Source organism: Leopardus geoffroyi, chromosome B2, assembly GCF_018350155.1.
Source record: "Leopardus geoffroyi isolate Oge1 chromosome B2, O.geoffroyi_Oge1_pat1.0, whole genome shotgun sequence".
Lineage (NCBI taxonomy): Eukaryota > Metazoa > Chordata > Mammalia > Carnivora > Felidae > Leopardus > Leopardus geoffroyi.
Genome location: NC_059332.1, coordinates 36,708,041 through 36,734,752, shown reverse-complemented (window position 1 = coordinate 36,734,752; position 26,712 = coordinate 36,708,041). Strand labels below are relative to the sequence as shown.

At 36.2% G+C, this 26,712-nt stretch overlaps 1 protein-coding gene across 5 annotated transcripts in view; it reads right to left on the bottom strand.

The window, feature by feature from the left end:
* Window positions 1–26,712, bottom strand: part of ZFAND3 (zinc finger AN1-type containing 3) — a 325,725-nt gene that overhangs the window by 62,436 nt on the left and 236,577 nt on the right. For all 5 annotated transcript variants that reach the window (XM_045498055.1, XM_045498059.1, XM_045498060.1 and 2 more), the window contains one exon: window positions 16,587–16,769. In XM_045498055.1, the coding sequence (XP_045354011.1) occupies window positions 16,587–16,769 (183 nt within the window). The remainder of the gene's footprint in view (window positions 1–16,586; window positions 16,770–26,712) is intronic.

Genomic DNA, 26,712 nt, shown 5'->3' with positions numbered 1-26,712 from the left:
TCTTAGAGAAGCAGTACTAACTTCAGTCCTGTACAGTTGAAGGGTCAAATCTGCATACTAACTTCACTGCAACTTGCAAAACCAGAAGGACTGAATGAAGGTATCCCATTAATTATCAACATTCAAATTTCAAACTGAAGTAGAACTCTTAAATTTTCTGTCAGATTCCTATAGAGTTACTGAGTATGTCAAAAAAACCTCTGAGCTACCTATGTAGTAGTCAATCTCAGACTGGTTGAAGTCTGTGACTCAAGGAGGAAGCAGAGAACACAGGCTTAGAGGCAGCTGTGTTTAGGATTGCAATCATCTTAGGCACTCTAAATCTAAGGCTGAATAAATACAGAAAAATAGTATTTCTCCTTAACCCCGAAAATAGAGGTGAACAATCTACCCAGAAAGGTTTTGTTAAAACAGCTGTGATGACTGGTTATTTTTGGCTTCTGGATCCACTGGCCCTCATTGGCTGCAGGTATACCATGTGTTAAAGCACATCAATTAGGAAAAATGGACTGTCAAGGAGTCAGTCAGCTAAAAATTGCCAGAAGCCCAATAATGAAACAAATATTCTACTATCAGCTCTTCATGGTAACTGCAAAACATTAATACACAAAAATAGCCATTCCTTTTGCAAATTTATAACACTTCAATATTCTTGCTTAATTAACATGACATTTACATAACAGTATCTAATTAATTTCCAACTATAGGCACTATGGGCTAATTAGAAATGCATCATCCTTTTTTAACCAGCTTGTCAATTCCACTCTATCATAATCTGCACATTGTTTACCTTGCAGCATCTCACTTTCCTAGGCTCAGTGTTCAAAAGGTGATCTCTGACAACAGATTCAAGAGCTACAATTCTCCTCACTCTCAAGAGATTTATAGTATGTTATCAAGAGTTTTTTGATGAGACAACTCAAAGAAAAAAAAAAAAGCAAAAAACAAAAAGCCTATGCAACAGAGATAGTGAAATAAACTCTACATTGTCTCCTGATGTGGCTATATTAAGAATGTAAAACTATCTTTTAAAAATATTCAAAGAATCTAGATTTCTTTTGCAATAAGATATTCCTTCTCTAAAAAGCCTTCAATACACACACAGACACTTAAAACAGTAAATGGTAAGAAATGACCAGTAAGAAATGAATATCAAGGACAGATCAGAATGCATAATAAGTCATCTCCCCTTCAGAAAAAAGTCAACCTCACCCTAAACCTGCAATTCATGAATTGTTTTAATCAGAAAGAACACACCTAATCTATCTACATAATTGAGTTTGAAAAGCACCATCGATTAAAAACAAGGATACATAAAGATATAATGAATGGAAATCTAAGTATACAGAAAATCTTCAGCACAGATAATAGCCCTCCCATTTCTCCAAATGAAACTTTCAAATTAAACCATTTACAAAGCTTGTTACAGAATCTAAGTGTTAATCTCTCAGTCAGAAATTCTAATCCTAACTTACTGCATGATCTCTCGCACCATTTAGATCTAAATTAGGGATTCATGAGAAGGGGATTTTCAAAGTGGGTCACAAGTTGCAATTGGTAGATATCTATTCTGCTTATAAAGGGCTTCTCAACAAAATTTCATTACCATTCTACCCCTGCTCCCCTAAATAAGTATCATGCTGGGCAACTCTGCAAATGTTAGTGTATGTTTGTGTGTGAGTATGCTTATTAGCCTATTTGTCCAATAGAAATAAAATTAAAAATCCTCCCATACCACCTTCCCCAGGGAACAGCACTACAAGCAAAATGAAATCAGTATGCTTTCATTCACCTAGTACTGATGGACTCTTACAGGAGTTAAAGTGGACATCCCTGCTGGGGCCAGGGAATGTGTTTTGGAAGAAATACTCTCATGACCCAGCAATGGCCTTAAATGGAATGAGCCTCAAGGGCAAGGGGTAAAGTCTGACTCATTTTAGTAATCTAGCACGTTAGGTTTTCAAAAATGTATTTTCCACTGCTAAATGAAAATGACCCAGGCCAAAAGCAGTTACTGAACATACATAACTATTCAGAAGGGAAATGGAACAATTTTAAAAATAGTTGATTTTCACTATATTTACATGTTGCTATAGCACAACAGTTCTCATTTTAGTCTTGGGAACTTTTTACACTTAAAAATTATTAAGGATACTAAAGAGCTTCTGGTTATATGGGGCATATCTACAGATATGTACCTGATCTGAAATCAAAACCGAAAAAATTTAAAAACACAGCTTCACTTAAAATTCACAAAATAATTACGTGTCAACATAAAAACATACCGTTTTAGGAAAAGCAATTACACATTTTGAGAAAATTATGAAGAGTTGTCTTAAAGGAAGACATCAGAATTTTCATATCTACATTCAATTTTAAATGAAGGATATCACGAAAAACCACCCTTCACACAGATACACAGTGGGAAAGGAAGGCCCTTATGGTGCCCTGAGTTGATCTTGGGGACTTTATAGGTCCTTGGGCCACACTTTGAGAAGGACTAGTATAGAACAAAAAAATGAATCTAAAGGTTAATATAATTTCCAATTTCTCCATACTTTCCTCACATGTCAATTGGTTTATTCTGGTCTTGCAGAGACCAACTGGATGCACTAGTAGTAATAACAGTAAAACACTGAGCTCATTCTCAACAAAATATTCAATATTTAAGCAAATACAGAAAGGCAAGGGGGTAGCAGAATAAACTCTATGGTCATAATTTCAACCAGGACATTTTGTTTCTGCTACTTATATACTAAGAGTAAAAACGTGTTTCAAGGAATTCAAAAAATTCTGAGCAATTAAATGTTTGATTTCAGTTTTTCAGATGTGATCTCTCAGAACCCCTTATGATCAGAACAGAGCTTCCAATACATTAGGAAACTGACAAACATCCAACATCATATCCAAATGTGATAAAGTCCAATAGCAATTAACATTGAAGTTCTAAGATACCACCATCTTAGGGATCAAAACTAGAACCCTTTTGGGGCACCTGGGTGGCTCAGTTGGTTAAGCATCTGACTTCGGCTCAGGTCATGATCTTGCGGTCTGGGAGTCCAAGCCTGGCTGTCAACTGTGCTGACAGCTCAGAGTCCGGAGCCCAGTTCAGACTCTGTCTCCCTCTCTCTCTCTGACCCTCCCCAGCTTGCACTCTCTGTCTCAAAAATACACAAACATGGAAACACACACACACACACACACACACACACACACACACACACACCCCAAAAACTAGAATCCTTTTTTGAGAGGTCCAAATATCACCTAGCTAAAAGTTCTATTTTTAGATACTTCTTTCTCTGTGATAAAACTTATTTAATATGGATATGAAATCAGGAGCTGTCACTTCTTCAATTTAGGCTTCAGTTCTAACTCTTTACAGGCATAACTAATGCCCAACACAGATTTCTGTATTTGCATTTTACCATCAACATGAGCATGAATCTCATAACATTAATGGAGAAACCACTCAGCATTATAAGAGCTTTTATTTTTGACATCATAGTTCAGCTACCAAAGATGCTCTCCTAAATCTTGGCCTACATCAGCAACTGAAAGGCTGCAATGCCCTCCTCAGAAAGAAGTTACTTGTGCATGTTCTTTGTAAGACACTTTAGATAAAATGGAAAAAGACATTATTTAGGCCACAGATACGCCCTGTGGACATTTAAAAAGAATTCTGAATGCAGGTGCCTTCTTCCTTGGCCTTTGGTGAACCTCTCCTATAGGTAGCTGCACACTGTTCTCAATGTGTTCACAGTGACATTGGTTGTAAGGTACCTACGTCCAACCTCCTTGTTCTACAGAAGCAAACGCTAGCAGGTCTTACCAATGGGACCTCTCTTTGCAAAAACAGAGCCACAATTTGAATTATGTAGAGAAGTGTTTATACTGGTATTTTGAAATTTAAAAACTTCCTCGCAAAGATGGCATCCTGTTTTTATTAAACCAAAAAATTGTCCTTTTGATAGATCAAAAAGTGAAATGGTTTATGAAATTACAGACCACGTGAATATAAAACATAAAGTATATATGTAGTCACTTTTTGGCACTGGCAGCTTTGAATTTTAAGAGAGAAGTTCACAAACACAATTAAAATATAAAGTTAAAATAACCACTTTTAACACATCCAAATAGATAGCCCTATTAGAATACGATTTTTTCAGCCAAACGCTTCTGTCATAATAGAACTTAGATTTAGTTTCAAATTGACACTGTCACCCATTACTTGTATCAACGCAAAATAAAAATATGACAATTGCAAAGGGCTAAAGCTGTGTGAAATGTAATTGTTCACTGTGACCTTTACTTTCACAGCAAAGTACAGAATACTTCACTTAATAAGAACATAAAACAAAAATCTGCATTTGCAAAGAGGGGGGCAGTGATAATGTTGCTTCAAAACCTAGTCTGAATATCAGTAACTGTATAATCTCATAGGTGCCTGAGGAAATCTTTATGGGAAATAAACCTTTCAGATTTGTAGACTTCTTAAGGGTGCCTGAAAAATGAGTATTTAAAATCTGCTAGTCTTCTGTATGGCAAAAGGGAATCCTAAAGGGGGAAATTGAAGTGATAAAAGAAATACTTATAAGCAAAAACTGTTACTTCACAAGCAAGTGGCTATTTGCATAGTTTAAAAAAAAAAAAGACAGTCTTCCATTATTCCAAATCTCTGGTGGATAAAAGAAATTAACTGTCACTACAACAAGGCAACCAAATTTCAAAATTTGGTAGGGAAACTGCCTTTTCGAGGTGCTTCATCTTGGGGTTACTGAATGGCACAGTCACAGAAAATAATAAAAGAACATTAAATAGCTGTTTCAAATCAGATTCAGGCAATAACACACTTCTCTTTAATGTGCCAAAACACATGAGTTTTCCAAAAGTTAAGAATTAGAAAACTTTTCTAAGTATTTAAATTACTAAGCATTTACTAAGTACTGCCTTGCCAAGCACTATGCTGGGTGCTCTGGGGAAAAGCAAAGCAACATATAATAAAGTCTTCACTAATTCTGGACTTACCCTCTAAGTTGGTACAAGGAGATGACATTATTTTGTCAAAAAGATAACCAAAACAATATGCAATTAGATGTTACAGGTAGGAAGTGGAGGAATTCCTTGGAGGAAGCAATTAGTGTTGATAAAATGGTTTTGAGATGGCTTCCATGAGCACGAATAAAAATGGTTAAGACAAGTGCCAGGGCATCTTCTGAGGACACCAAGGGTCTAGCATGGTTCAGAGCTGAACATCACTGCTGAAATGGGTAGCCCAGTCAGATACAATCAATGAGCGTCCAGATTACAGTGGAGGATGCCTGATACAAAATTAAGAATCTAAATGACCAGATGATGATAAGCCAACTAAAGAATTTCCTTTCTTGTTTAACATGATATCAATGGGAGGTTCTTGTGACAAACTTAAGGACTAGGACAAGAGTAGAAGATATGGCTGTAATGCTGTAAAAACACAATGGTGGCAGTGACAACTTTCCAGACCTTTAACATCTCTCCATTAACTAGAAGATCATAAACAAAGAAATTAGGTAATATAACCAATATCAGTGAAATTAAGAATAAGACTTAGTTTGTGTACTTGGTATAATATATACTCTAAAGCTAAAAAATGAGTGGTGCCTGGGTGGCTCAGTCAGTTAAGTATCCGACTTTGGCTCAGGTCATGATCTCAAGGTTCATGAGTTCAAGCCTTGCTTTGGGCTCACTGCTGTCAGCACAGAGCCCACTTCGGATCCTCTATCCCCCTCTCTCTTCCCCTCCCCGGCCTCAAAATTAAACAAACATCTAAAAAATATTAAAAAGTAAAGTTAATAAATGAAAGTTATGCATTCCAAGAAATTTAGAAGAATAGATGAAATGGATGTTTTTATTAATATCAAAATTGACTTTAAATAAGGTAGAAAATATGAAAAGTCCAATATCAGATATCAGGCCAATCAGCTTTATGAATAAGTTTTTCCAGCTTTCAAAGAATAGACACGTTACATAATGTGAGAACATAATACAAAAACCTGCTTAGAGCACAGGAAAAGATGAACAGCTTTCTATGAGATTAATGTAACTGATGCCAGAACTAGACAGGAATAGCATGCCCACAATAATATAAATACACATATACATAAAATTAACTCACTTGTTAAAAAGGTGTAAAATTTAAAATAAAATTAGCATTTTTAACCCAGCAGTATACTGAAAGAACTAGTAGAGTTTAATTCAGGGAATGCAAAGATAGTTTAATGCTGGAAATCCATTAAATTAAGAGATTATATATTAAAAGAGAAATCCATTTGATCATCTCCAAAGATGCCCCCACCAAAGGTATTTTATAAAATTCAACACTCCTCTCTGACTTAAAAATAAAAAGTTAGCAAGCTATAAATAAAAGAATTTCCTTCAACTGATAAATAATAGCTACAAAAACAAAAACAAAAACCCCACCACAAATACTAAACCGTGAAATGCTACTAGAAGTAGTCCTATTAGAGTTAGAAATGAGAAAAAGAAAAATATATAAAGCTGGAAGGGAGAAAATCTTGTAATAAATGTTTAAGATTTACAAGAAGAAATGATAGGTGTTTACTCAAAAATATATAAGATTTGAATAAATGAAGACAAACAATATTCCTATGAGAAGGCCCAATAGTGTATTAAAATGTCAATTATTTCCAAATAAATCTACGTATTCCATATAATCCTAATCAGAATCACACTGTAATTGTTAATACAGCTTGACAAGCTGACTATAAATTCATCAAGAAAATACAAAAGAATAGCTAATATAATTTAGAAAAAAAAAAAAACAACTAAAGGGGACTAGCTCTACCACACATCATTACATACCACAAAGATATATTCCAGTTTTAGGAATATACAAGTAGACAACTGGAATAAAATAAAAGAGCCTAAAAACAGATCTGTGTTTATATAATATTAATGGAATTACAAACCAGGCCTATTTAATAAATGGTTTTGAGATCACTGGTTCTCCATTCAGAAAAATTATAAAGGTAAATCCCTATACTCCTATCATATACAAAATGAATTCCAGATGGATTCAAGAGCTAAATATAGAAAAAGATAAATTATAAAAGTATTAAAATACATTAAAAAATATTTTTATAACCCTGTAGCAAAGAAAGCCTTCTAAGAAAGACACAACCCTAGAATACCAAAGACCAACAGACTTAACTTTAAAAAACCTGTAAATTTTCAACTAAAATTTCAGACACCCAAATCAAAATTAAAAGCCAAGTGACATACTAGAAGAAAACATTTGCAAGATACGTAACAAAGACTTATGAGTTCCTACAAATCAGTAAGGAAAAGAGTTAATAAAAAAAATAAATAAGCAAAGAATAGAGATAGGCAAATCACTGGAGGCATGAACAGTTAACAAATGTGCAGCAGTGCTCAATCTCAGTATCAGGAGATGTCAGGGGAATGCAAATTAAAATGAGCTATTCTTTTGCCTACTGTCTCCTCCCCCCAGAACACCTAACAACAGTAAAAGTACGGGAAACACTCTCAAATACCATTCTTAGGGGTATATTTGATAATGTCATTTTGGAAATTAATTTGGGCCATGTATATCAAAAGTTAAAATATATATATACATATTCTGATTCCTTAGTTCCTGCTCCATGTATTCATCATGGAAAAATGACACATGCACCATTAGTCATGTACAAAAATGTCTACTTCACATGGCTTATAGAGAAATGTTAGAAAGTCTCAAAAAAAGAGAAGATAATAAAAATATGAAATACTATGCAACAGCTTAAAAAGTAGGCAGATCTTTATGTACTGATCTGACAAGATCTCTAAAATATACTGTTAAATGGAAGAACAAGTTATAAACAATAAATGGAATATGCACTCATTTGAATAAAAATGAAGAAAATTGGGGAACCTGGGTGGCTCAGTAGGTTGAGCGTCCAACTCTTGATTTTGGCTCAGGTCATGATCTCAGGGTCCTGGGTTTGAACATTGGGCTCTGTGCTGAGCATAGAGCCTGTTTAAGATATTCTCTCTCTCTCTCTCTCTCTCCTTCTCTCTCTGCCCCCTCCCTCCCTCCTTCCCTTTCCCTTTCTCCCTCCATCTGCTCCTCTCCCCTAACTGCATGTTCTCTCTTAAAAAAAAAGGTTTTTAAAAATGAAGAAAATCTTTATGTATGCCAAAATACATATAACTTGAAAAAGAATGTATAACCCAAAATGAATAAACAATGGTTATCTCTGGAAAAAATGGGAATTTAGCGGGGCTTGGGGGTGGAGATATAAAAGAAGTATTTTCACCTTCTATTCTATATAAACCTGTATGTTTATTGTGTATTGTGTATGTTATTGCTTTACTCATGTACTTAAAAAATAGGATTTACAAATCTTTTAAGAAAAAAAAAGCCATCAAATGAGTAATTTAAAAATCATTGTTTTGCTTTAATTTGGTCTTTATTTTGACTACTTGTTGAAGGTCACATGATCCTATAAAGTGCCTCAACAAGTTTCAACCCAGATAACATTATGGAATAGAAATAATTTCAGTAAGAAAACACTGCTAAACTGCTCAAGTCCTTCTGCTTTTTGACAGGGATTAATTTAATGATTCCATACATTGATTCCTGGTAAATAACAGCCATTCAATTTGATACATCATACAACTGTACATTATCATACTGTACTGCAAAGTATCAATCTTTTTAGTACATAGCCATAATAAAAGCAGAATGCTTTACAGAATCAGCTCCAGGATAAATAAATGCTCTGAAAAAAAAAATACCTTTAAATTAAAATCAAAAGAGACATTTAAAGTTTGGGCATTCTTCATTATGGGAAAGAATCTTCCACTTTGAGACTATTATATATCAGAAAAGCTCCATCTGTTGTATAATTATCTCTGATAAACGGCCTGATGCTTCGAGCTTCATTAGAGAAAAGGGAAGAGAAAGACACATACAGAAAGAACTGTGAATAAATCTCCCCACCGTATTTCACTTAAAACCAGCCCAGCAGGAAGTCATAAAGTATTTTTTTAATAGGTAATATTTTCTAAATGTTCTACTAGAATAAGCCAGCCTGTTTTGCCCAATATCGATCTGGTTTTCTGAAGTAGGCATAGTCCAAAAAAGGGAAAACTAGTTTCGCTGAAAGATTATTAGAAATTTAATTGGTAAAAACAAACAGTCTAACTACTTGGTGGCTGTGATATTCATTTTTCAGGGGACATTAATTTAACCACAGATAAAGAATGTTCTCAAATTTCTATTTTGGGAATCACTGTCATAATTAAAAGAAAATCCAGCCAGCACTTGGAAATGAAGCTTTAATCATTAACAATCTTCATTAACATTCCAGTTAGTATGGTTCTCACTTTTTCTGTATATTTTCTTTTGACTATAACAAAAGCATCTCTTGGGTGGATGCAGTAGAGAAAAATATGAAAAATCTGGAGTATTATAGATGAAAAAGGCCCAGAGCTGAGTGCTAGTCCTGTCATGTGACTCAAGGCAAATTAGCATGCAAACCTTTTTCTCAGGTGTAGAATAATAGGAAGAATAGCTGCCCTGCCTACGTTGCACACGGTCAGAAAGATCCCAGGAAAATAATATTTGTTAAAGTGTTCTGCTAAACAGGGGTTAGCAAACTTTTTCTGTAAAGAATCACTGGGTCTTTGTAGCAACTACCCAATTCTGCCATTGTAGTGCAGAAGTAGTCATAGACATAATACATAAATGAATGAGCATGTCATATTCCAGTAAAACTTTATCAACACTGAAATTTAAATTTCATATAAGTTTTACATGTCACAAAATATTGTTCTTTTGACTTTTTTCAATCATCTAAAATCATTACAGGCCACACAGAAACATGTGATAGTCTAGATGTGGCCCATGGGCCATATTTTGCCAATTCCTCTTATAAACAATAGTTTTATATATGTGGTGGCTGCTGTTTATTTCTTAGTATGTGCCTCTACAGAGCTTAGGAAAAGTATTCTGTATGAGGTGGGCACTCTCTAACTGCTGGATTAGAATGTCAGAATATTTGTGGGGCGCCTGGGTGGCTCAGTCGGTTAAGCGTCCGACTTCGGCTCAGGTCATGATCTCATGGTCCGTGGGTTCGAGCCCCGCGTCGGGTTCTGTGCTGACGGCTCAGAGCCTGGAGCCTGTTTCAGATTCTGTGTCTCCCTCTCTCTGTGACCCTCCCCCGTTCATGCTCTGTCTCTCTCTGTCTCAAAAATAATAAATGTTAAAAAAAAAAAAAAAAATTAAAAAAAAAAAAAAAAAGAATGTCAGAATATTTGAAAACAAGCCCATTTCTTGCCATCACTCTTTCCTAGGTATGGATTTCAACTGTTTGAGTATCAGTTCTCTTCCTCTCTTGCCTTGAAAGAAACAGACCAGCCAAATCTCCTCCAACACCTCTATTTCTATCCAGTATGTAGTGGGCCTGGGAAAAAAAACCCAAAACCCAAAACCCAAAACCTAGGTAGGTACGCACATCAGAAGTCTCCTAAACATGTCTACCTGTGACATGCTCAGGATAACAAGAAAGCTGATTTATAAGACAGAGAAAGAAAAGGACATTTTTTCATCTTTTAAGCCCTATCTGATAAGACCCTGACTTAAGGTGACCAGTCAATATGCCCCTCATTTAAAAATAAAACAACTGGTTCCGGTGTTTTCTATCTACAACCTGACATTATCCTTTCTCCCTTTAAAAGCTGGGTCAAGGGGTGCCTGGGTGGCTCAGCTGGTTGAACATCCAACTCCTGATCTTAGCTCAGGTCATGGTCTCACAGTTTGTGAGATTAGGTCCTGCCTACAGTTCTGTGCTGACAGTGTAGAACCTGCTTGGGATTCTCTCTTCCTCTCTCTCTCTCTCTACCCTTCCCCCTCTCTCTTGCTCCCATTCTCTCTCAAAATAAACATTAAAAAAAAAAAAGTTGGGTCAAGAAACAGAAGTACAAATCACACTTCATCTCCTCTATGAAAATCCTGGAAATTGGGAAAACAGCGAATAAGTAGCAAAAGCAGAAGAAAGGTTGTTTTGTTCTTGTTAAATGTTTATGCAACATTCCTTCCTCTGTAGTTTACATTTGCACGCAATGTCCTTTATACCATAAATCACCACAGAGGCAGGAAGTTATGGTGTGATGCCAGAATCAGGCTACTGTGATCTTGGGTAAGATACTGAACCATCATCCTGTGCCTCCACCTCCACACCTGTGAAACAGATATGGTAACAATCTCTACCATACAGGGTAATTATGAAGATAAAGTAGGTTACTGCAGATAAAGTATTTGGAATAGTGCCTGGTACTTGAGGAGTCCAGAGCTAGCTGTTACCACTGTTATAGCATTTAAATACTGTGACAAGTCCTTTGGTCACTCTTTGAGTTTTGTTTACACTGCTTTTTTAAACAAGTTTCTAATGGCTTAAAAGTTCCACAGACTGTTCTGTAGTCACACAAAGGGAGAGGAAGAGGTATGTGAGTGTTCAGACAAAAAACACAAACTTTGGAGCTTTTGGATATCTGTGTTATTTGACATTCAGTCAGGTTTTAAGAAACTCTTCTGGATAAAAATCTGCCCTGCTTCTTTGCTTTACATGCTTGTCAGTAGTTCTTACCCTATCTGCAGTCTTTTTAGAACAGCACCAATGCACCCAGACTCTCACCACATATATATTTCATTTCTTGTCCTATATTCATTTCACAGTGGGAAGTAAAAAAGCAGATATAAATAATACCCATTCTCTTGATTATTACAGACAAATAAAAACTTTCCACAAGTCCTGAAGAATACACTACACTTCCAGTTCTACATGTAACAGTAGACCCACAATTACTGTATAGTTAACAAAGTATGTAGTACTCGGATCTGCAACACAAACCCATTTCCCAGCAACTCCCACACCCCACATCTCTTTACCTCTATATAAGAGAAGCTACGAAGGGCCAACAGATGAAATTCTGGTCCCTTGAGGTTGCTAAAAGATCAACAGAAGTAATCCCCTTCCTCTGCTTCCTCCACCCTGCTTCTACAGTACAGCATAGCTGCAGAAATCTCTAAGGTGCCTATCGATCAGGCTGTCTACTCTCACCTGGGTCTTCACTGCTACTTGGCAACCACCATAATTATCTCATGCTGACTTACAATGCATCTACCCTAACACTTTAACAAACTTCCTTAGTTTCTTCATCCCTATATCCCCCATCCACAAACCAGGCACACATAGTTTTCAATCTCGTTGAGGTAGCAACACCCACCTGAGAAAGCTTTTACAAATAACCTGCTTACTGACCACTGTTCATGCTGCTGCCTCCCTTACACCCCAAATTCTTCTGAACCCATTTGGGAGAATAAGCCAGAATCTCAGGGAGAAGCATATATATTTGAAAAGGTGACCTCCTTGGGGGATAGAGACCTAACCTTACTCATTTCTGTAGCCAACACTTAACCTAGTACCTCACATACAGTAGGCTCTCAGCAAAGATTGCTAAATGAATATACAAGCCACTGAAAAAGATTATTAAATAGCTTATACTTAGGTAATCAGTCTCAAGACCATCAAATCCAAGTGTCTCTGGTCAGCTGACACTCTCTACAGCATTTTAACAATGATGAGGCAATAAGCTATTGTGGGTGCTTGCAAACACTTGCTTTGGAGCCAAATAAGTGGGCTGGAACATAAACTATATTGAGAAGCAGAAGCTCTGTAACTTTGGACTGAAGTTACTGAACCTCTCTATTCTTTACCTTCCTCGTCTGTAAATACAAGAATAATAAAAGCACCTACCTCATAAGATCCTGTGAAAATTAAATATTACTACATGTAAAGAGCTTAGAAGAGTGCTTAGAATATAGCAGACACTTCATAAATGTGACCTTACATTTTCATTATTTTTTAAGTTTATTTATTTTGAGAGAGTGCACATGTGCAAACAGAGGGGCGGGGCAGAGAGAGGGAGAGAGAGAAACCATCTCAAGTAGGCTACATGTGGGGCTCAATCCCACGAACTGTAGACCATGAGCCCCATGTGGGGCTCAATTCCACGAACTGTAGACCATGACCTGAGCCCAAATCAAGAGTCTGACGCTTAAATGACTAAGCCATATTTTCACTATTGTTATGAAAGACCACATCATAAGTTGAAATTTGTTCCTTGGCTTCTGTGACCTTACCAATTATCATTCTCCTCTTCTCTGACTTCTTCAGTTTCCTACTCTGTCTTGATTTCACTCTCAAGGTTCTATTCTCACTGCTTTTAATTGCTCTCATCTTTGGCAATCTCATTTAACCATTAAGGCTTCAACTATCATCTCCCAAGTGTTTGAAGCTCACTCTGACTTCCCCTTCTCCTGAGCTCCAACTCAAACTGCCCACTTGAACGTGAAAGTCATCATCATATCTCAGACTAGCAAACCTCAATTCCTCATATCTGTAAAAACCTGAGAACTACAACAATGAGCCTCATAAGAGTTAGGAAATGAGATTTGTTTCAGAGAGTTTAACTCAAACACAAAATGGTTCAAAACAGTAATGTCATCAGAGAGAATGGATCTGAAGCTAGTAGAACTAGACATCTTTACTCAGATGGAAGGTATTTATTTATCAAAAGAAAAAACATGGCAGTGTACAATGGACCAGAATTGCAAGTTATGGAAACACAGGAAGTGTTGTGTCCTAGGGGCTCCAGAGCTCAGGGTGGGTGTAAGCCCAGGCAGAGAAAGGAGAAAAGGGTATGAAGATGTAATCTTGCATTGAATGCAACACCTTCCCTGTATGTGGTTAGAGTGTACCTCACAATCTGCTGGACTCAATTAAAAATTCACTTCATTTTAATTCCACTTATTGAGGCCATACTTTGCCACTTGCTATATTAAATCCTTGTTTGGTTGGCTTTCCAGAAAGGTCTGCCTCCAGAGAAAATGTTTTAGTCATATGTATAAATTTTTATTTCCAATCTCTGTTACAGGATTTTTTTTTTAATTTTTTTTTTTTTTAACATTTATTTATTTTTGAGACAGAGAGAGACAGAGCATGAACGGGGGAGGGGCAGAGAGAGAGGGAGACACAGAATCGGAAACAGGCTCCAGGCTCTGAGCCATCAGCCCAGAGCCCGACGTGGGGCTCGAACTCACAGACCGCGAGATCGTGACCTGGCTGAAGTCGGACGCTTAACCGACTGCGCCACCCAGGCGCCCCAGTTACAGGATTTTTCATGATGAATTAACAAAGTAACTTTTGGTTATAATTTGAGTTTCCACATACCTTAATTATAGAGAGACAAAGTGCTGATCTTGCCAACACGAAAATTTCTATTCTCTGTGGTAATTATGTTTCCCATTGTGAATTAACTAATCAAAAGCATGGATTCTGAAGCCAAATGTCTAAATTTGAATCCTGGTTCTAGTATCTAGTTGTTTGTGACCACAGGCAAATTACCTGACCTCTTTGTACCTATTTCCTTATCTGCAGGATAGGGATAATGATAGTATCTACTGTACTGGATAATCATGAAGAATAAGAGGGAAAATATGCAAAACATACAGAACACTATCTTGCACATAAAGTGCTCAATAAATGATAGCTATTATTATCTTCCTTTTGCACACAACTTGGCTGCTCAAGCTGTTTTTTGTGGTCTAATCCTGGTATCTATGAATCCAATCAGGTAAGATCCTGGCCAGCTCCAATCTTTCCCTTAGACAAGGAATTCTTCACCTAAAGGCTACATTGAGCTTAAAAAATTTTTATTCAAAATCGGATAGTATGTATTTTTCTGAGACAAGGGGTCATACCTTTTATCAGTGTTTCTCAATAAGTACATGACACAAATAGATTTTTAATAACAAAATAAAACCCATTGCCTTAACATTACTACTACTATGTTAATGTTTTCTTCTTCCCTCCTCTTAAATGATTTCTACACCTTCCCCTGGGCCTCTATTCAATAAGTGACAATATTTAAAAAATTCTTTCTCTGCAATACTATTCTAGTATAACCCTTCCCATTTTCAGGGTTACTTCTCCAAAAGAACTGTAATAATATTACTTTCTTTGCTCAAAAACATGACTATCATCTAACATCCAAATAGCTTAGCTGGGCATTTATGACTTGACCATCATCTACCTTTCCAACCTTGTCCTAGGAGTCACTTGCCAGTATAAAACCCTATGTAGCTTTTCTGCACAGCTCATTCTACTCTGTCTAGAATGTCTTTTCACCATCTGTGTCTATTTCAAGACCACTTTCTCCAGTAAACCAACACCCTTCTTCAAGAGTCACGGTCTTTAATACATAAGAAGAATCATTAAAATGGGCACATAAAACCAGGTATCAGGGTTTATCAACACTGGCATTACTGACATGTCAGGCTGGATAACTCCTTGCTGTGGAGAGCTGTCCTGTGTAGGATGTTCAGTGCAGTGTAGGATGTTCAGCTGCAGTGGTGGCGGGGGGTGGGTGGCAAAATTACTCCTGGTTGAGAACCACTGATATATTATAACAAATATATTTAATTTCCTCTAATAAGTAAATTCTCTGAAGACACAGACAATGGTCTCCCTTACTATTATATTCTCAATTTTACCTAGTACACTGGCTTATGATCATTTGTTCTCTGCTTATCTTTCCAAAGTTAGAACACTCCAACCTACCATATTCCAAGGATTTCTATATGCTCATTAACTCTGAAACAGCAAACTTCAACCTGTTATTAAAGCTTTTAAAAGGCAAAAACTGCTATGTCAAAATGTGCCTAAAATTTTCAACACATATGGTTATAGGTTGTGTCCTAAAGAAGATGGTTAAAGCATTTAAAAATTTAGGTGGACAATGGACTTCCATATCACATATATAACAATAGTATTCTACCACTGAGGACTTATAGAAGAACAGAAATCACTTCCTACTCTCTTCAAATATCCTATGTTCTATGAAGTTACTATCTCAGTTAATTGCCTAGAAACATTCAAGGCCCAGTTAGTGACATAGGTAAGTTTTCGATCCAAGGTTCCTAAATTAGAAGTTCTCTAGACCAGTGGTTCTTATCAATTAGCACACATTAGGATCCTCTGCAAAGTTAAAAACAAAAAAAAAAAACAAAACAAAAAACAAAAAACAAAAAACAAAAAAACACACACACACACCAAAAAAAAAACACAAAAAAAAACCCCAGATCCCTGGGCCTCCCTCTAGGTCAATAAAATTAGACTCAGGGAATGGGGCTGAAGACTAAAATTGTTTTCGTCTTTTTTTTTTTTTTTTAAATCTCTAGTGGGTTCTGTTTTGCAGCCAGGATTGAGAACCACTACCCTAGACTGGTTTGAAACTTCGTACTTGACAGTTAACATAGAAGACTATCTTTTAAAAAAGACCTTAAGCTCTACAGAACAGCTAAGACATATTCTCTTAACTTGTTGAGTTGGGCCTACATGTCAAAACTTTATCTTGAATTAGAAAAGCTGCTATCTTGTTTTCTAGACAAGGCATTACCAAGAAGCTCATGATATGATTCTTGGGCTGCTTTCTCTACCACTTCACAGGATCTGGGCACTTACACTCCTCTTTACTTGGTGAAGTTACATTCAGTTCTGTCGGAAGCGGCTGCTGGCTGGGACTAAGAGTTGGCGTGGTTATCGAGGTATTGTTGTTGTCACTGGTGGTCTCTTCAGAAAACAAATCTGATTGGCTGTTACTGGTACTTGGAGCAGAATCATCGTCTGGTTGTTTCTTTTGAAAATCTGAAGAAAAAGAGTGATATAACCAGCTTAATTAAGGAGTTCACAATCTTCTTGGGAATTAGAAGACAATAAAAGTTAGTACAAAAATAAAAATTAAATGACACAGCAGCAATAATACACTTGGTGATAAAAAAAAAAAAACGGAAGTAAAAAAACAGATCAAAAACATATACCATATAAGCCCTTCACTGACAGAGGATAACTGGAGTTAAAGCTTTCCAAGGTCCGTGTATTGTTCAGAAAAATGGTAGACATACCAATTTTAATGTAAGAGTTTACAAAGCCAAATACAAATTAAATTTTAGGAGTAATCAGTAGAAGGGAAAAATAAATAAAGAAAAGTTACTCAGGGGCACCTGGGTGGCTTAGTAGGTTGAACGTCCAACTCTTGATTTCAACTCAGGTCACAATCCCAGTGTTGTGGGATTGAGCCCCGTGTCAGCTCTGTGCTGAGCCTAGGGCCTGCTTAAAATTCTCTCCCTCTCACCCTCTGCCCCTCTCCTCAGCTCAAGCTTGCTCTCTAAAATAATAAATAGATAGACAGGTATATAGATAGATACATAGATAAAGAGATTTAAAAAAGGTTATTCAAATCAAGACAGGACAGGTAAAAAGGAAAAAATGAGCATAGAAAAAAAACAGGGTAAACAGAAAACATAATAAGATTGTAGAGATAAGTACAAATATATTAGTAATGGTAATAACTGTAAACTGACTAAAGTAAGAAAATATTCAGACTGAATAAACAAAATCCTGTTTTATGTAGTTTATGAGACACACTAGAAACATGAACATGAGTATAAAGAAAATTCTAAAGTACATTATAATAATACCAGCAAAGATACATGATTAAAAAGCCAGTTATGGCCACAGTACTAACAGAAAATGTAGACTAAGGCAAAAAAACAAAACAAAAACTAGAGAAAAAAAGAGGATTATAGAATAGTAAAAAAAAAAAGTTTAAAAGCAAAGAATTTACCAGGAAGATAAAACAATTCTAAACCTGTATGTACCTAATAACAAAGCCTCAAAATATATAAAGCAAAAATGATTCTATTTATGGGAACCTGACAAATTTACTATCATAATGGGAAGATTTTAATATATCTGTCTAAGCCAAAATAATTAGTAAAATTAAAGAGGATTAATAAGCATAGACTCATATACTCAACAATAAGATAATAAATTATTTTCAAACATATGAGGAATATTTATAAAAGCGGCTATACCTGGCTAAATGCTGATTGCACATTAACCTATAAAGCAGAAGTCTTAACAGATGCCAAAGAATTAGTAAGATAAAAGCATTATTAGCTGATCACTGAGCAAGTAAATTAGATTCTGATAAAAAATTCTGTATTTGAAAATTTTTTGGCACAAAAACAGACACATAGACCAATGGAATAGAATAGAAACCCCAGAACTAGACCCACAAACGTATGGCCAACTCATCTTTGACAAAGCAGGAAAGAACATCCGATGGAAAAAAGACAGCCTCTTTAACAAATGGTGCTGGGAGAACTGGACAGCAACATGCAGAAGGTTGAAACTAGACCACTTTCTCACACCATTCACAAAAATAAACTCAAAATGGATAAAGGACCTGAATGTGAGACAGGAAACCATCAAAACCTTAGAGGAGAAAGCAGGAAAAGACTTCTCTGACCTCAGCCGTAGCAATCTCTTACTCGACACATCCCTAAAGGCAAGGGAATTTAAAGCAAAAGTGAATTACTGGGACCTTATGAAGATAAAAAGCTTCTGCACAGCAAAGGAAACAACCAACAAAACTAAAAGGCAACCAACGGAATGGGAAAAGATATTTGCAAATGACATATAGGACAAAGGGCTAGTATCCAAAATCTCTAAAGAGCTCACCAAACTCCACACCCGAAAAACAAATAACCCAGTGAAGAAATGGGCAGAAAACATGAATAGACACTTCTCTAAAGAAGACATCTAGATGGCCAACAGGCACATGAAAAGATGTTCAGCGTCGCTCCTTATCAGGGAAATACAAATCAAAACCACACTCAGGTATCACCTCACGCCAGTCAGAGTGGCCAAATTGAACAAATCAGGAGACTATAGATGCTGGAGAGGATGTGGAGAAACGGGAACCCTCTTGCACTGTTGGTGGGAATGCAAATTGGTGCAGCCGCTCTGGAAAACAGTGTGGAGGTTCCTCAGAAAATTAAAAATAGACCTACCCTATGACCCAGCAATAGCACTGCTAGGAATTTATCCAAGGGATACAGGAGTACTGATGCATAGGGGCACTTGTACCCCAATGTTCATAGCAGCACTCTCAACAATAGCCAAATTATGGAAAGAGCCTAAATGTCCATCAACTGATGAATAGATAAAGAAATTGTGGTTTATATACACAATGGAATACTACGTGGCAATGAGAAAAAATGAAATATGGCCTTTTGTAGCAACGTGGATGGAACTGGAGAGTGTGATGCTAAGTGAAATAAGCCGTACAGAGAAAGACAGATACCATATGGTTTCACTCTTATGTGGATCCTGAGAAACTTAACAGGAACCCATGGGGGAGGGGGAGGAAAAAAGAAAAAAAAAAAAAGAAAAAAAAAAAGAGGTTAGAGTGGGAGAGAGCCAAAGCATAAGAGACTGTTAAAAACTGAGAATAAACTGAGGGTTGATGGGGGGTGGGAGGGAGGAGAGGGTGGGTGATGGGTATTGAGGAGGGCACCTTTTGGGATGAGCACTGGGTGTTGTATGGAAACCAATTTGACAATAAATTTCATATAATAAAAAAAATAATAAAAATTAAAAAAAATAAAATCATAATAAAAAAAAGAAAATTTTTAAATATTTTATTAAAAATTTAAAGTAAACTCATGGGTCAAATCAGAAATTAGAAAATACTTACAAATAAATGATAAAGAAATTACTACTCATCAACATCCAGTAAAGATAAACATGTACATAACATTATACCTCAGTCATTTCACACCTAGATCTATGTCTAACACACATGTACAATGTCAACACACATGTATAAGAATGTTAATTATATATTGTTTGCAATACTAAAATGTCAGAAACAACCTGAAGGTCCATAAACCATACTAAATTCATATAAAGGAATAATGTATATTGTGAAAATGACTGCTACACACATCAGCAGGAATGAATCTCAAAATCATAGCACTGAAAAGAAAAAAACAAGTCACTAAATAACACAGTAAGATTGTGCTTATGTAAACCTTAAAAAGAGTCAAAAAGTCAAAACTCAATATATTATTTAGAATTTGTACGTTCAAAAATTTTTTTAATGTTTATTTATTTTTGAGAGAGAGAGAGAGTGAGAGAGCTCAAGCGGGGGAGGGGCAGAGAGAGAGAGACAGAGAGAGAGACACACAGAATATGAAGTAGGCTCCAGGCTCTTAGCTGCCAGCATAGAACATGATGTGGGGCTCAAACCCACGTACTATGAGATCATGACCTGAGCTGAAGTCAGAAGCTCAACCACCTGAGCCACCCTGGCGCCCCTAGAAATACGTATGTTTAAACCATTAAAAAATAATTAATACAATTCAGGTTAGTGGTTACTTCTTAGGTTGAGGGAGGGGGATGTGAAGGTGAGAGGTATGCAAAAATAATAGGAATAGTGTACACTGACAGAACAGATTAAAATAAAATTTATGCATAAGGGAATGCTAGAAGGCAGTTAAAATTAATGGATAATACTACAAATTCAACAAAAACAATGTTGAGTGAGAAAAGCTATGGAGAGATATATATAGTATAATATTTATATAAAAACTTATAATATGTAAAAATACCATATATTGTTTATTGATACATAATTATAATATAATGACATGTGTGGGGATGATACACCAAATTCAGAATAATGGTTATGTCTGGGGTGGGGGGAAAGGGAGGGCAAAGAGGAACAGAGATCTTCAATTCTATCTGTAATTTTTCATTTCTCCAAGTTGGTGTTGGGTATGTAACTTAAGACTATTAGGTACAGTCTCTGTATTTTTCATTTAAAAATCTAATGCTAGTCTATAAACTACATATTATACTTTATCAATTCAGAGAAGGAAAAGAAGATCCCGACAACTCTACATTGCTTTACCTTTTAAACCACAGAGAAACTACTATTACGCTCTTATCACCTCATCAGAATCACTGTTTTAACATGTACTGAGCTATTACTTATGTTGTGCATACCATGTGCCAGGCAATGAACTAAATGTTTTATGCATATAACTCATGTACATCAATTCTCATGACAACCCTAACAAGGGAAGTATAATTATATGGTCATATACCACTTCACTGATAAAGAAACTGAGGCTGAGAAAGTTTAGGTTATTTGTTCCAAGTTACTAAGTAGCAAGACCAGGAATTATATACGGGTCCATCTGACACTAAAACCCATCCATGGTCTTTAATCACAACCACAGGATGTAAAATGATGAGCACTAGTTTGGCTCAAAAAAAAAGACCTCCATGTCAAGTCCCTAATGATTCACAGAACCCATGTTGAGTGCAAGGGATTTAGCCAAAGAATCACTAATCTTTGTGCGGATTAGTGATCTAAAGTCTCTATTGCTTCTTTTCTGCATATTTATTTCTCCTAGCTACTTCCTCATTCTTCAGTGTTTTGGCATTTTAAAATGGCTTATTACCTCAATGTTATTTGTACAGCACCTTTAGAGAAAAAGGTACCATAAAAATGGAATAAAAATACTATAATAATGTAACAATGATGCTTCTTTATGTCATGTCATCTCATTAGCTCTCTTATGTCAATAATCATCGTGTCCCTCCTATAACCATCTCTACCATTTAATTGGAAATGTTACAAGGCCCTAAAAGAACTAAGTCATCATTATACCATCTAGCACAATCCCCAATGTCTGGAGACACACACACAAACTCACTCACTCAAGCACAATAACACTTAAGGGTAAATGAAATTGGTGTCCACAGACAATAACCAGGTCCCACCCACACAAATCTCCAGCCCAGGCTTTCCATGCTCAAGTACTTTTAAGTTTTCTTTTGTGAATCTTCAGTTGACACAATGTGCCTTCTTTTAACCCATTCTCTCATGATGACTTTTCTGCACCTCCACAGGATGATCAGGTGAAAAAAAAATCATCATTACAAACCAAACTGGCTACACACAAGAGAGCTAGCAGAATCTCTACACATTCTCTGCTCGGATTCAAAAAAGAGCCCAGGAATCAAATAATTTTACAGTCAGAATTAACTTTAAAGATCCAGCCCAATCCTCTCATCTTACAGATAAAGAAGAAAGCAAGGGCCAAGAAAGCTAATTCAAGTCACCAGAAACTCACAGAGCTAAATCCTAAGAGTTTTCTAACTCTCGGGCCAATATGAGCAGCTTATATACTACAAAGAGCTTTAAAGTTGGACCTGGATTCAAATCCTAACTTTGCTATTTAATGGACACATGGCTAAAAGAAAACTGTTTAATCTTTTGGGGCCTTGTCTGTAAAACAAAAGGAGGGAATTATTTCTTCCTCTCACAATAGTGTGGATTAAATAAGATAATGTGCATGAAGTAACTAGCACATGGGTACTCAACAAATGCTAGCCATTAAAAATAAAAGGTATTTTCCCAGTTTATAGAAAGATCATGAATTCTCTTTTCCTTTTAGCCCTGACATTTGCATCTTAGTTCCTACTCTCTTGTTCCTTTCTTTCTGAATCTTTTGGTATCCAACTTCTGACAACTGACAAACAAACACAGAAAGGAAAAAAAAAAAATCCCAGAAGTCTATTCCAAGGTCGAAGGGGAGCAGATCTGCACCACATGTAAAAAAGTGAACAAAGCAGGCAGAGAGTCTGCCTTTCATCACTCTACTCTGAAAAGCAGTATGGAAAAGGTGAAGAAATAGTCATTTCATTTGATCCAGCCACAGTAAAGCCTTGTTCCATTTGTTGTACAGTTCTCATATAAATGGGAAAACCAGAAAACTCCGAGCTTATCAACTTCTATGAGAAAAAAAAAAAAAGGAATAATTACCTATTATTGTAAATTGGTAGAGTTAATTGTATATCCAAAGGTATAAGCTTGGTGAATGTAAATAAAGTTTTCCAAAATAGTTTTGTAAAACTCAAGTAAAAACCTTTGGATTAATAGGATTGCTGTGCAAAAGTGAAAAGAAGCCAAGATCCTGGCAGCTTAACTTATTATCAACTAAAAGGAAAAAATAATTTCTCAATGAAGGTAACTCTTAGAATCTGAAATATCTAGAAATGGGATGTTTCCACAAGAGAAAATGACCTACTAGTACCAGCTGAGCCAAAATGGCCAATATAGTCCCTGAGACTACTTGCCCATATACTCACTGGACATATTTTTTCCCATTGCTTTTGCAATGCTTTCTTTCACAAGTCAATCTTATTAGAAAGTGTACCTCAAAAGACTGAGAACATTGTAACAACACCTCGCCCTGCTCTGCTGACAAGCCCATTCACCTGAGCAGCCTCCCTGGGACTATACTTTATCTGATTATTACTCAAAACTTACCTTTGGTTTGTATATCCAATGTACTATACAGATTTGGTAAGCTGCTTAGCTCCTTTAACTCCCATCCCACTTCCAGATTAGGACAACTTTTTGAACAATTTCTTTAAGGCAGAGAATACACAACAGTGATTCAGAAAAGATTTCACTAAACTTACTTTCTTTGATAATAAATTCCTTTTTTTAAACCCTCTTCTTAACCTACTTTTTGCTCTTAGCAATATATCATGAATATTTTTTGTCACATACAGACATGTGTGATCACTCATGGGTATGCAATTAAACCAATTCACTATTGTTGTATCTCTGTGCAGTTACCAATTTTTCACTATTTTAAGTAAGATTCCATTGAACTTCCTCAGGTTATATTGCTACAAGCAGAACAACTGGGTAGGAGAGAAAGTGCATTTTTAAAACATTTGGTACAAAATATCGAATTCTCTTGGCACAATACCCTGTGATTTCCCACAGCACAAGACCTACTATGGTACGTTAAGAATCTTCTGTTCAGTATCCCACAATATATGGCCCCAGGATAAAAACACTGCTCAATAAATGCTTACTGAATGATAAGTGGCCAAATGTTTTCCTGTAGAAAAACCCATTGCTGGATTACATTTAAAATTATTTATCCGTTGTCATTTCAAACCTCTCACAAACTACTTTGTGTGCCTTCAAGGGCACTCCTAAAATCACCTGGATTAGCATTTCTGAAAGATGATGTACTCAGTACCCATTAATTTCTATTTTCATAATTAATTAGTAGAAATGAGAGATTCCACTGCATTTGTTCCAACTCACTAAGTTTATATGGCCACTAATAAGGCTTCTGTATCATTATTATAGATACTAAAGCTGGGTATAAAGAAAATCAAATTGGTGGTGAAAGAGGAACTACGATTTAAGTGCCTACTATGAGCAAGGCACTCTGTCAGAGGCCTTCTGTTCATTTTCTCATTTAATCCTCAAAATAACCTGGGCAGATGCCATCCTTACACTTTAGCAGAGGACAGTGGGGCATGGCAAGGGTGGGCAATCTGCCTGTTCCTAACAAGTGCTGAGCTAGGGTTTTGAGACCCAGGTTTATGTGACTCTAATGTCCATACTCTTCCCGCTACAGCCAACATCAGTGAAGCAACCACTGCCCAGCTTGCCAAAATGCAACAGCTTGCAGACTGCAGGGGTTACTTTTCCAGTTCCCACATCCCATTCCCAGTCTCCAAACTCCACCTGACTGTAGATTATAGATCTACAGATTACAGGTTACAATTCCATTTTCCCACTGGAAGCTTTATTGTAGCATTTCACACCATAACAATGCTTCATGTTTCAAATAGCCAATTAAAGTGGAAACGTTGCAAATAAAAATTCAATAATCTTAAAAGTTTAGTTCATGGAAGACATTGTATAAAGGCCTCCTTTACAAGAACAGGGTTCTTTTTCCTTCTCTTTATCCCTTCCCCCAATTTATGTCCTAAATAGGCTAGAGCCTCCATTCATAAGTAATTTCTGAGGTTTTTAAAGCTGTATGTTCCTACCCCAACTCCAATCATAAACTTTAGATGCCTTATTTTTAAAAGCCACAAACCCATTATCCATTAGCCAATTCATAAACCAGTTTTAGCCTTCTGATTAAAATCCTAAAAAAAAAAAAAATTCTCCTAGTTGGATGTTAACCTGGGTTTAAAAGCCTCAGCAAAAAACAAACTCGTTGGAACAAAAATTAGCAAGAACCAAGGACAGATTACTATTAACACCTTAAAAACTTAAAACTTTGGATCTTATCTTATGGGGAAAACAGTGATCTACTCAATTGGCTAGGTTCATTTAAACTTTCTTTCATTAGTAATCTCTTTTAGCTTCTTAAAAAACAAAAAACTTTACCCTACCATATTCTCACCTACATTCTCACAATGATTCCTTCTCTTTAAAACTAAGACTGTCTTCACTGATCTCAGAATAGACACTGTCTGATACTGCTTTGATACTAATTGACATTTTCAGGTAAGTTTAAAATATATACATTACAATCTCCCATGTACCACATACATCCTACTAATGGTAAATGACTCCTGTCCTGTGTCCCCATCTGTGCCCATGAATCTTTGAGGTATATCTCAGAAACTATAGACCCTTGTCTTCTGCCCTTCTCCCCATCTCAGGGGATGGCACCAACATTCTCCTGGAGGCTGAAGCCAGAACGAGGGAATCATCTCAGACTCCATATTCTCCTACCCTTAATTGTACATCTCAAAAAATCTCTGAATCTAGTTATTTACAACTCCAATATCTCTTGAACCCAGCCATTTCTCCATTACCACACTAACCTAAGTCGTCATCATCTGTCAGATTCCTTCAATGGTATTCTATCTGATTCCTTTGCATCCTACCAGCTCTTGGCCCGCTCTAATACATTCACCACAAAACAACCAGCATGGTGGTGTAAAAACCAAATTCCCGTAAGTTCATTTTCCTCCCTAAACCCTTGAATGGCCGCACCTTGCCTTTATAACTAGATCCAAAATCATAAACACGGTTTAGAAGTTAACAAGTCTGTTTAAGAACTGGCTTCTGGCTATCTCTTCAGTCTCCTCTTAAGCCACTGCTTCTCTTCTCCCTCCTCCTACTTCAGTCACTCAAGGGTCCTTTCTGTTTTTCAAACTTTCCATGCTTTTTCTCAACCTGGAGTACTTTGATCACAGCAGGTGACTATTTTTCTTTATCTTGCCATTTGCTTTGGTAACTCCTACTCATCTTTGAACTTTAACGTAAGCATGATGTCCTCAGGGAAGCCCTTAAGATTATATCCACAGAAGCACTTAATATATACTTGTTGGATGAAAAATAAATGAAGGTCTTATTCACTGTATACCCTAGCCCCTAGCAAAACAATATTATATCTGCCACATAATACACAATATACATTTGCTGAATATAACTTATTTGATCTGCTCAACATACTAAACTTAAAAAATTTATTAGTTGTCTCAGACCTTAACGGACTTCAAATTGCTACAAAATAGTTATAGGAAGTGAATGTTTCTATATACAGTAAAAATATTAAACACCACTGTCAGTAAGCAGATGTTTACATTTTACAAGTTATCCCTGCACATAAAAAGTTTTCTTCTTTACTACTCACCACAGGTAACTAGTTGTGATAGGACTCGAAACGTCTCTCAAGTCCTATTTGCTTAGGTCTAGACCACAGGGTTGTAAGCCTCTGAGAACAGAAATAATATTACACTGCTCCCCAAAGTATGTCTTCAAATGCTTCTTGCAAAAATAGTCAACAAGAGAATATATGAAGTTGACAAAGCTTACAAGCGAAACTCTTATCAGTAATTAAGCTTCTTTTATAATCTGGTTTATCACAAATTATACAGTCCCTAGATTCTTCAC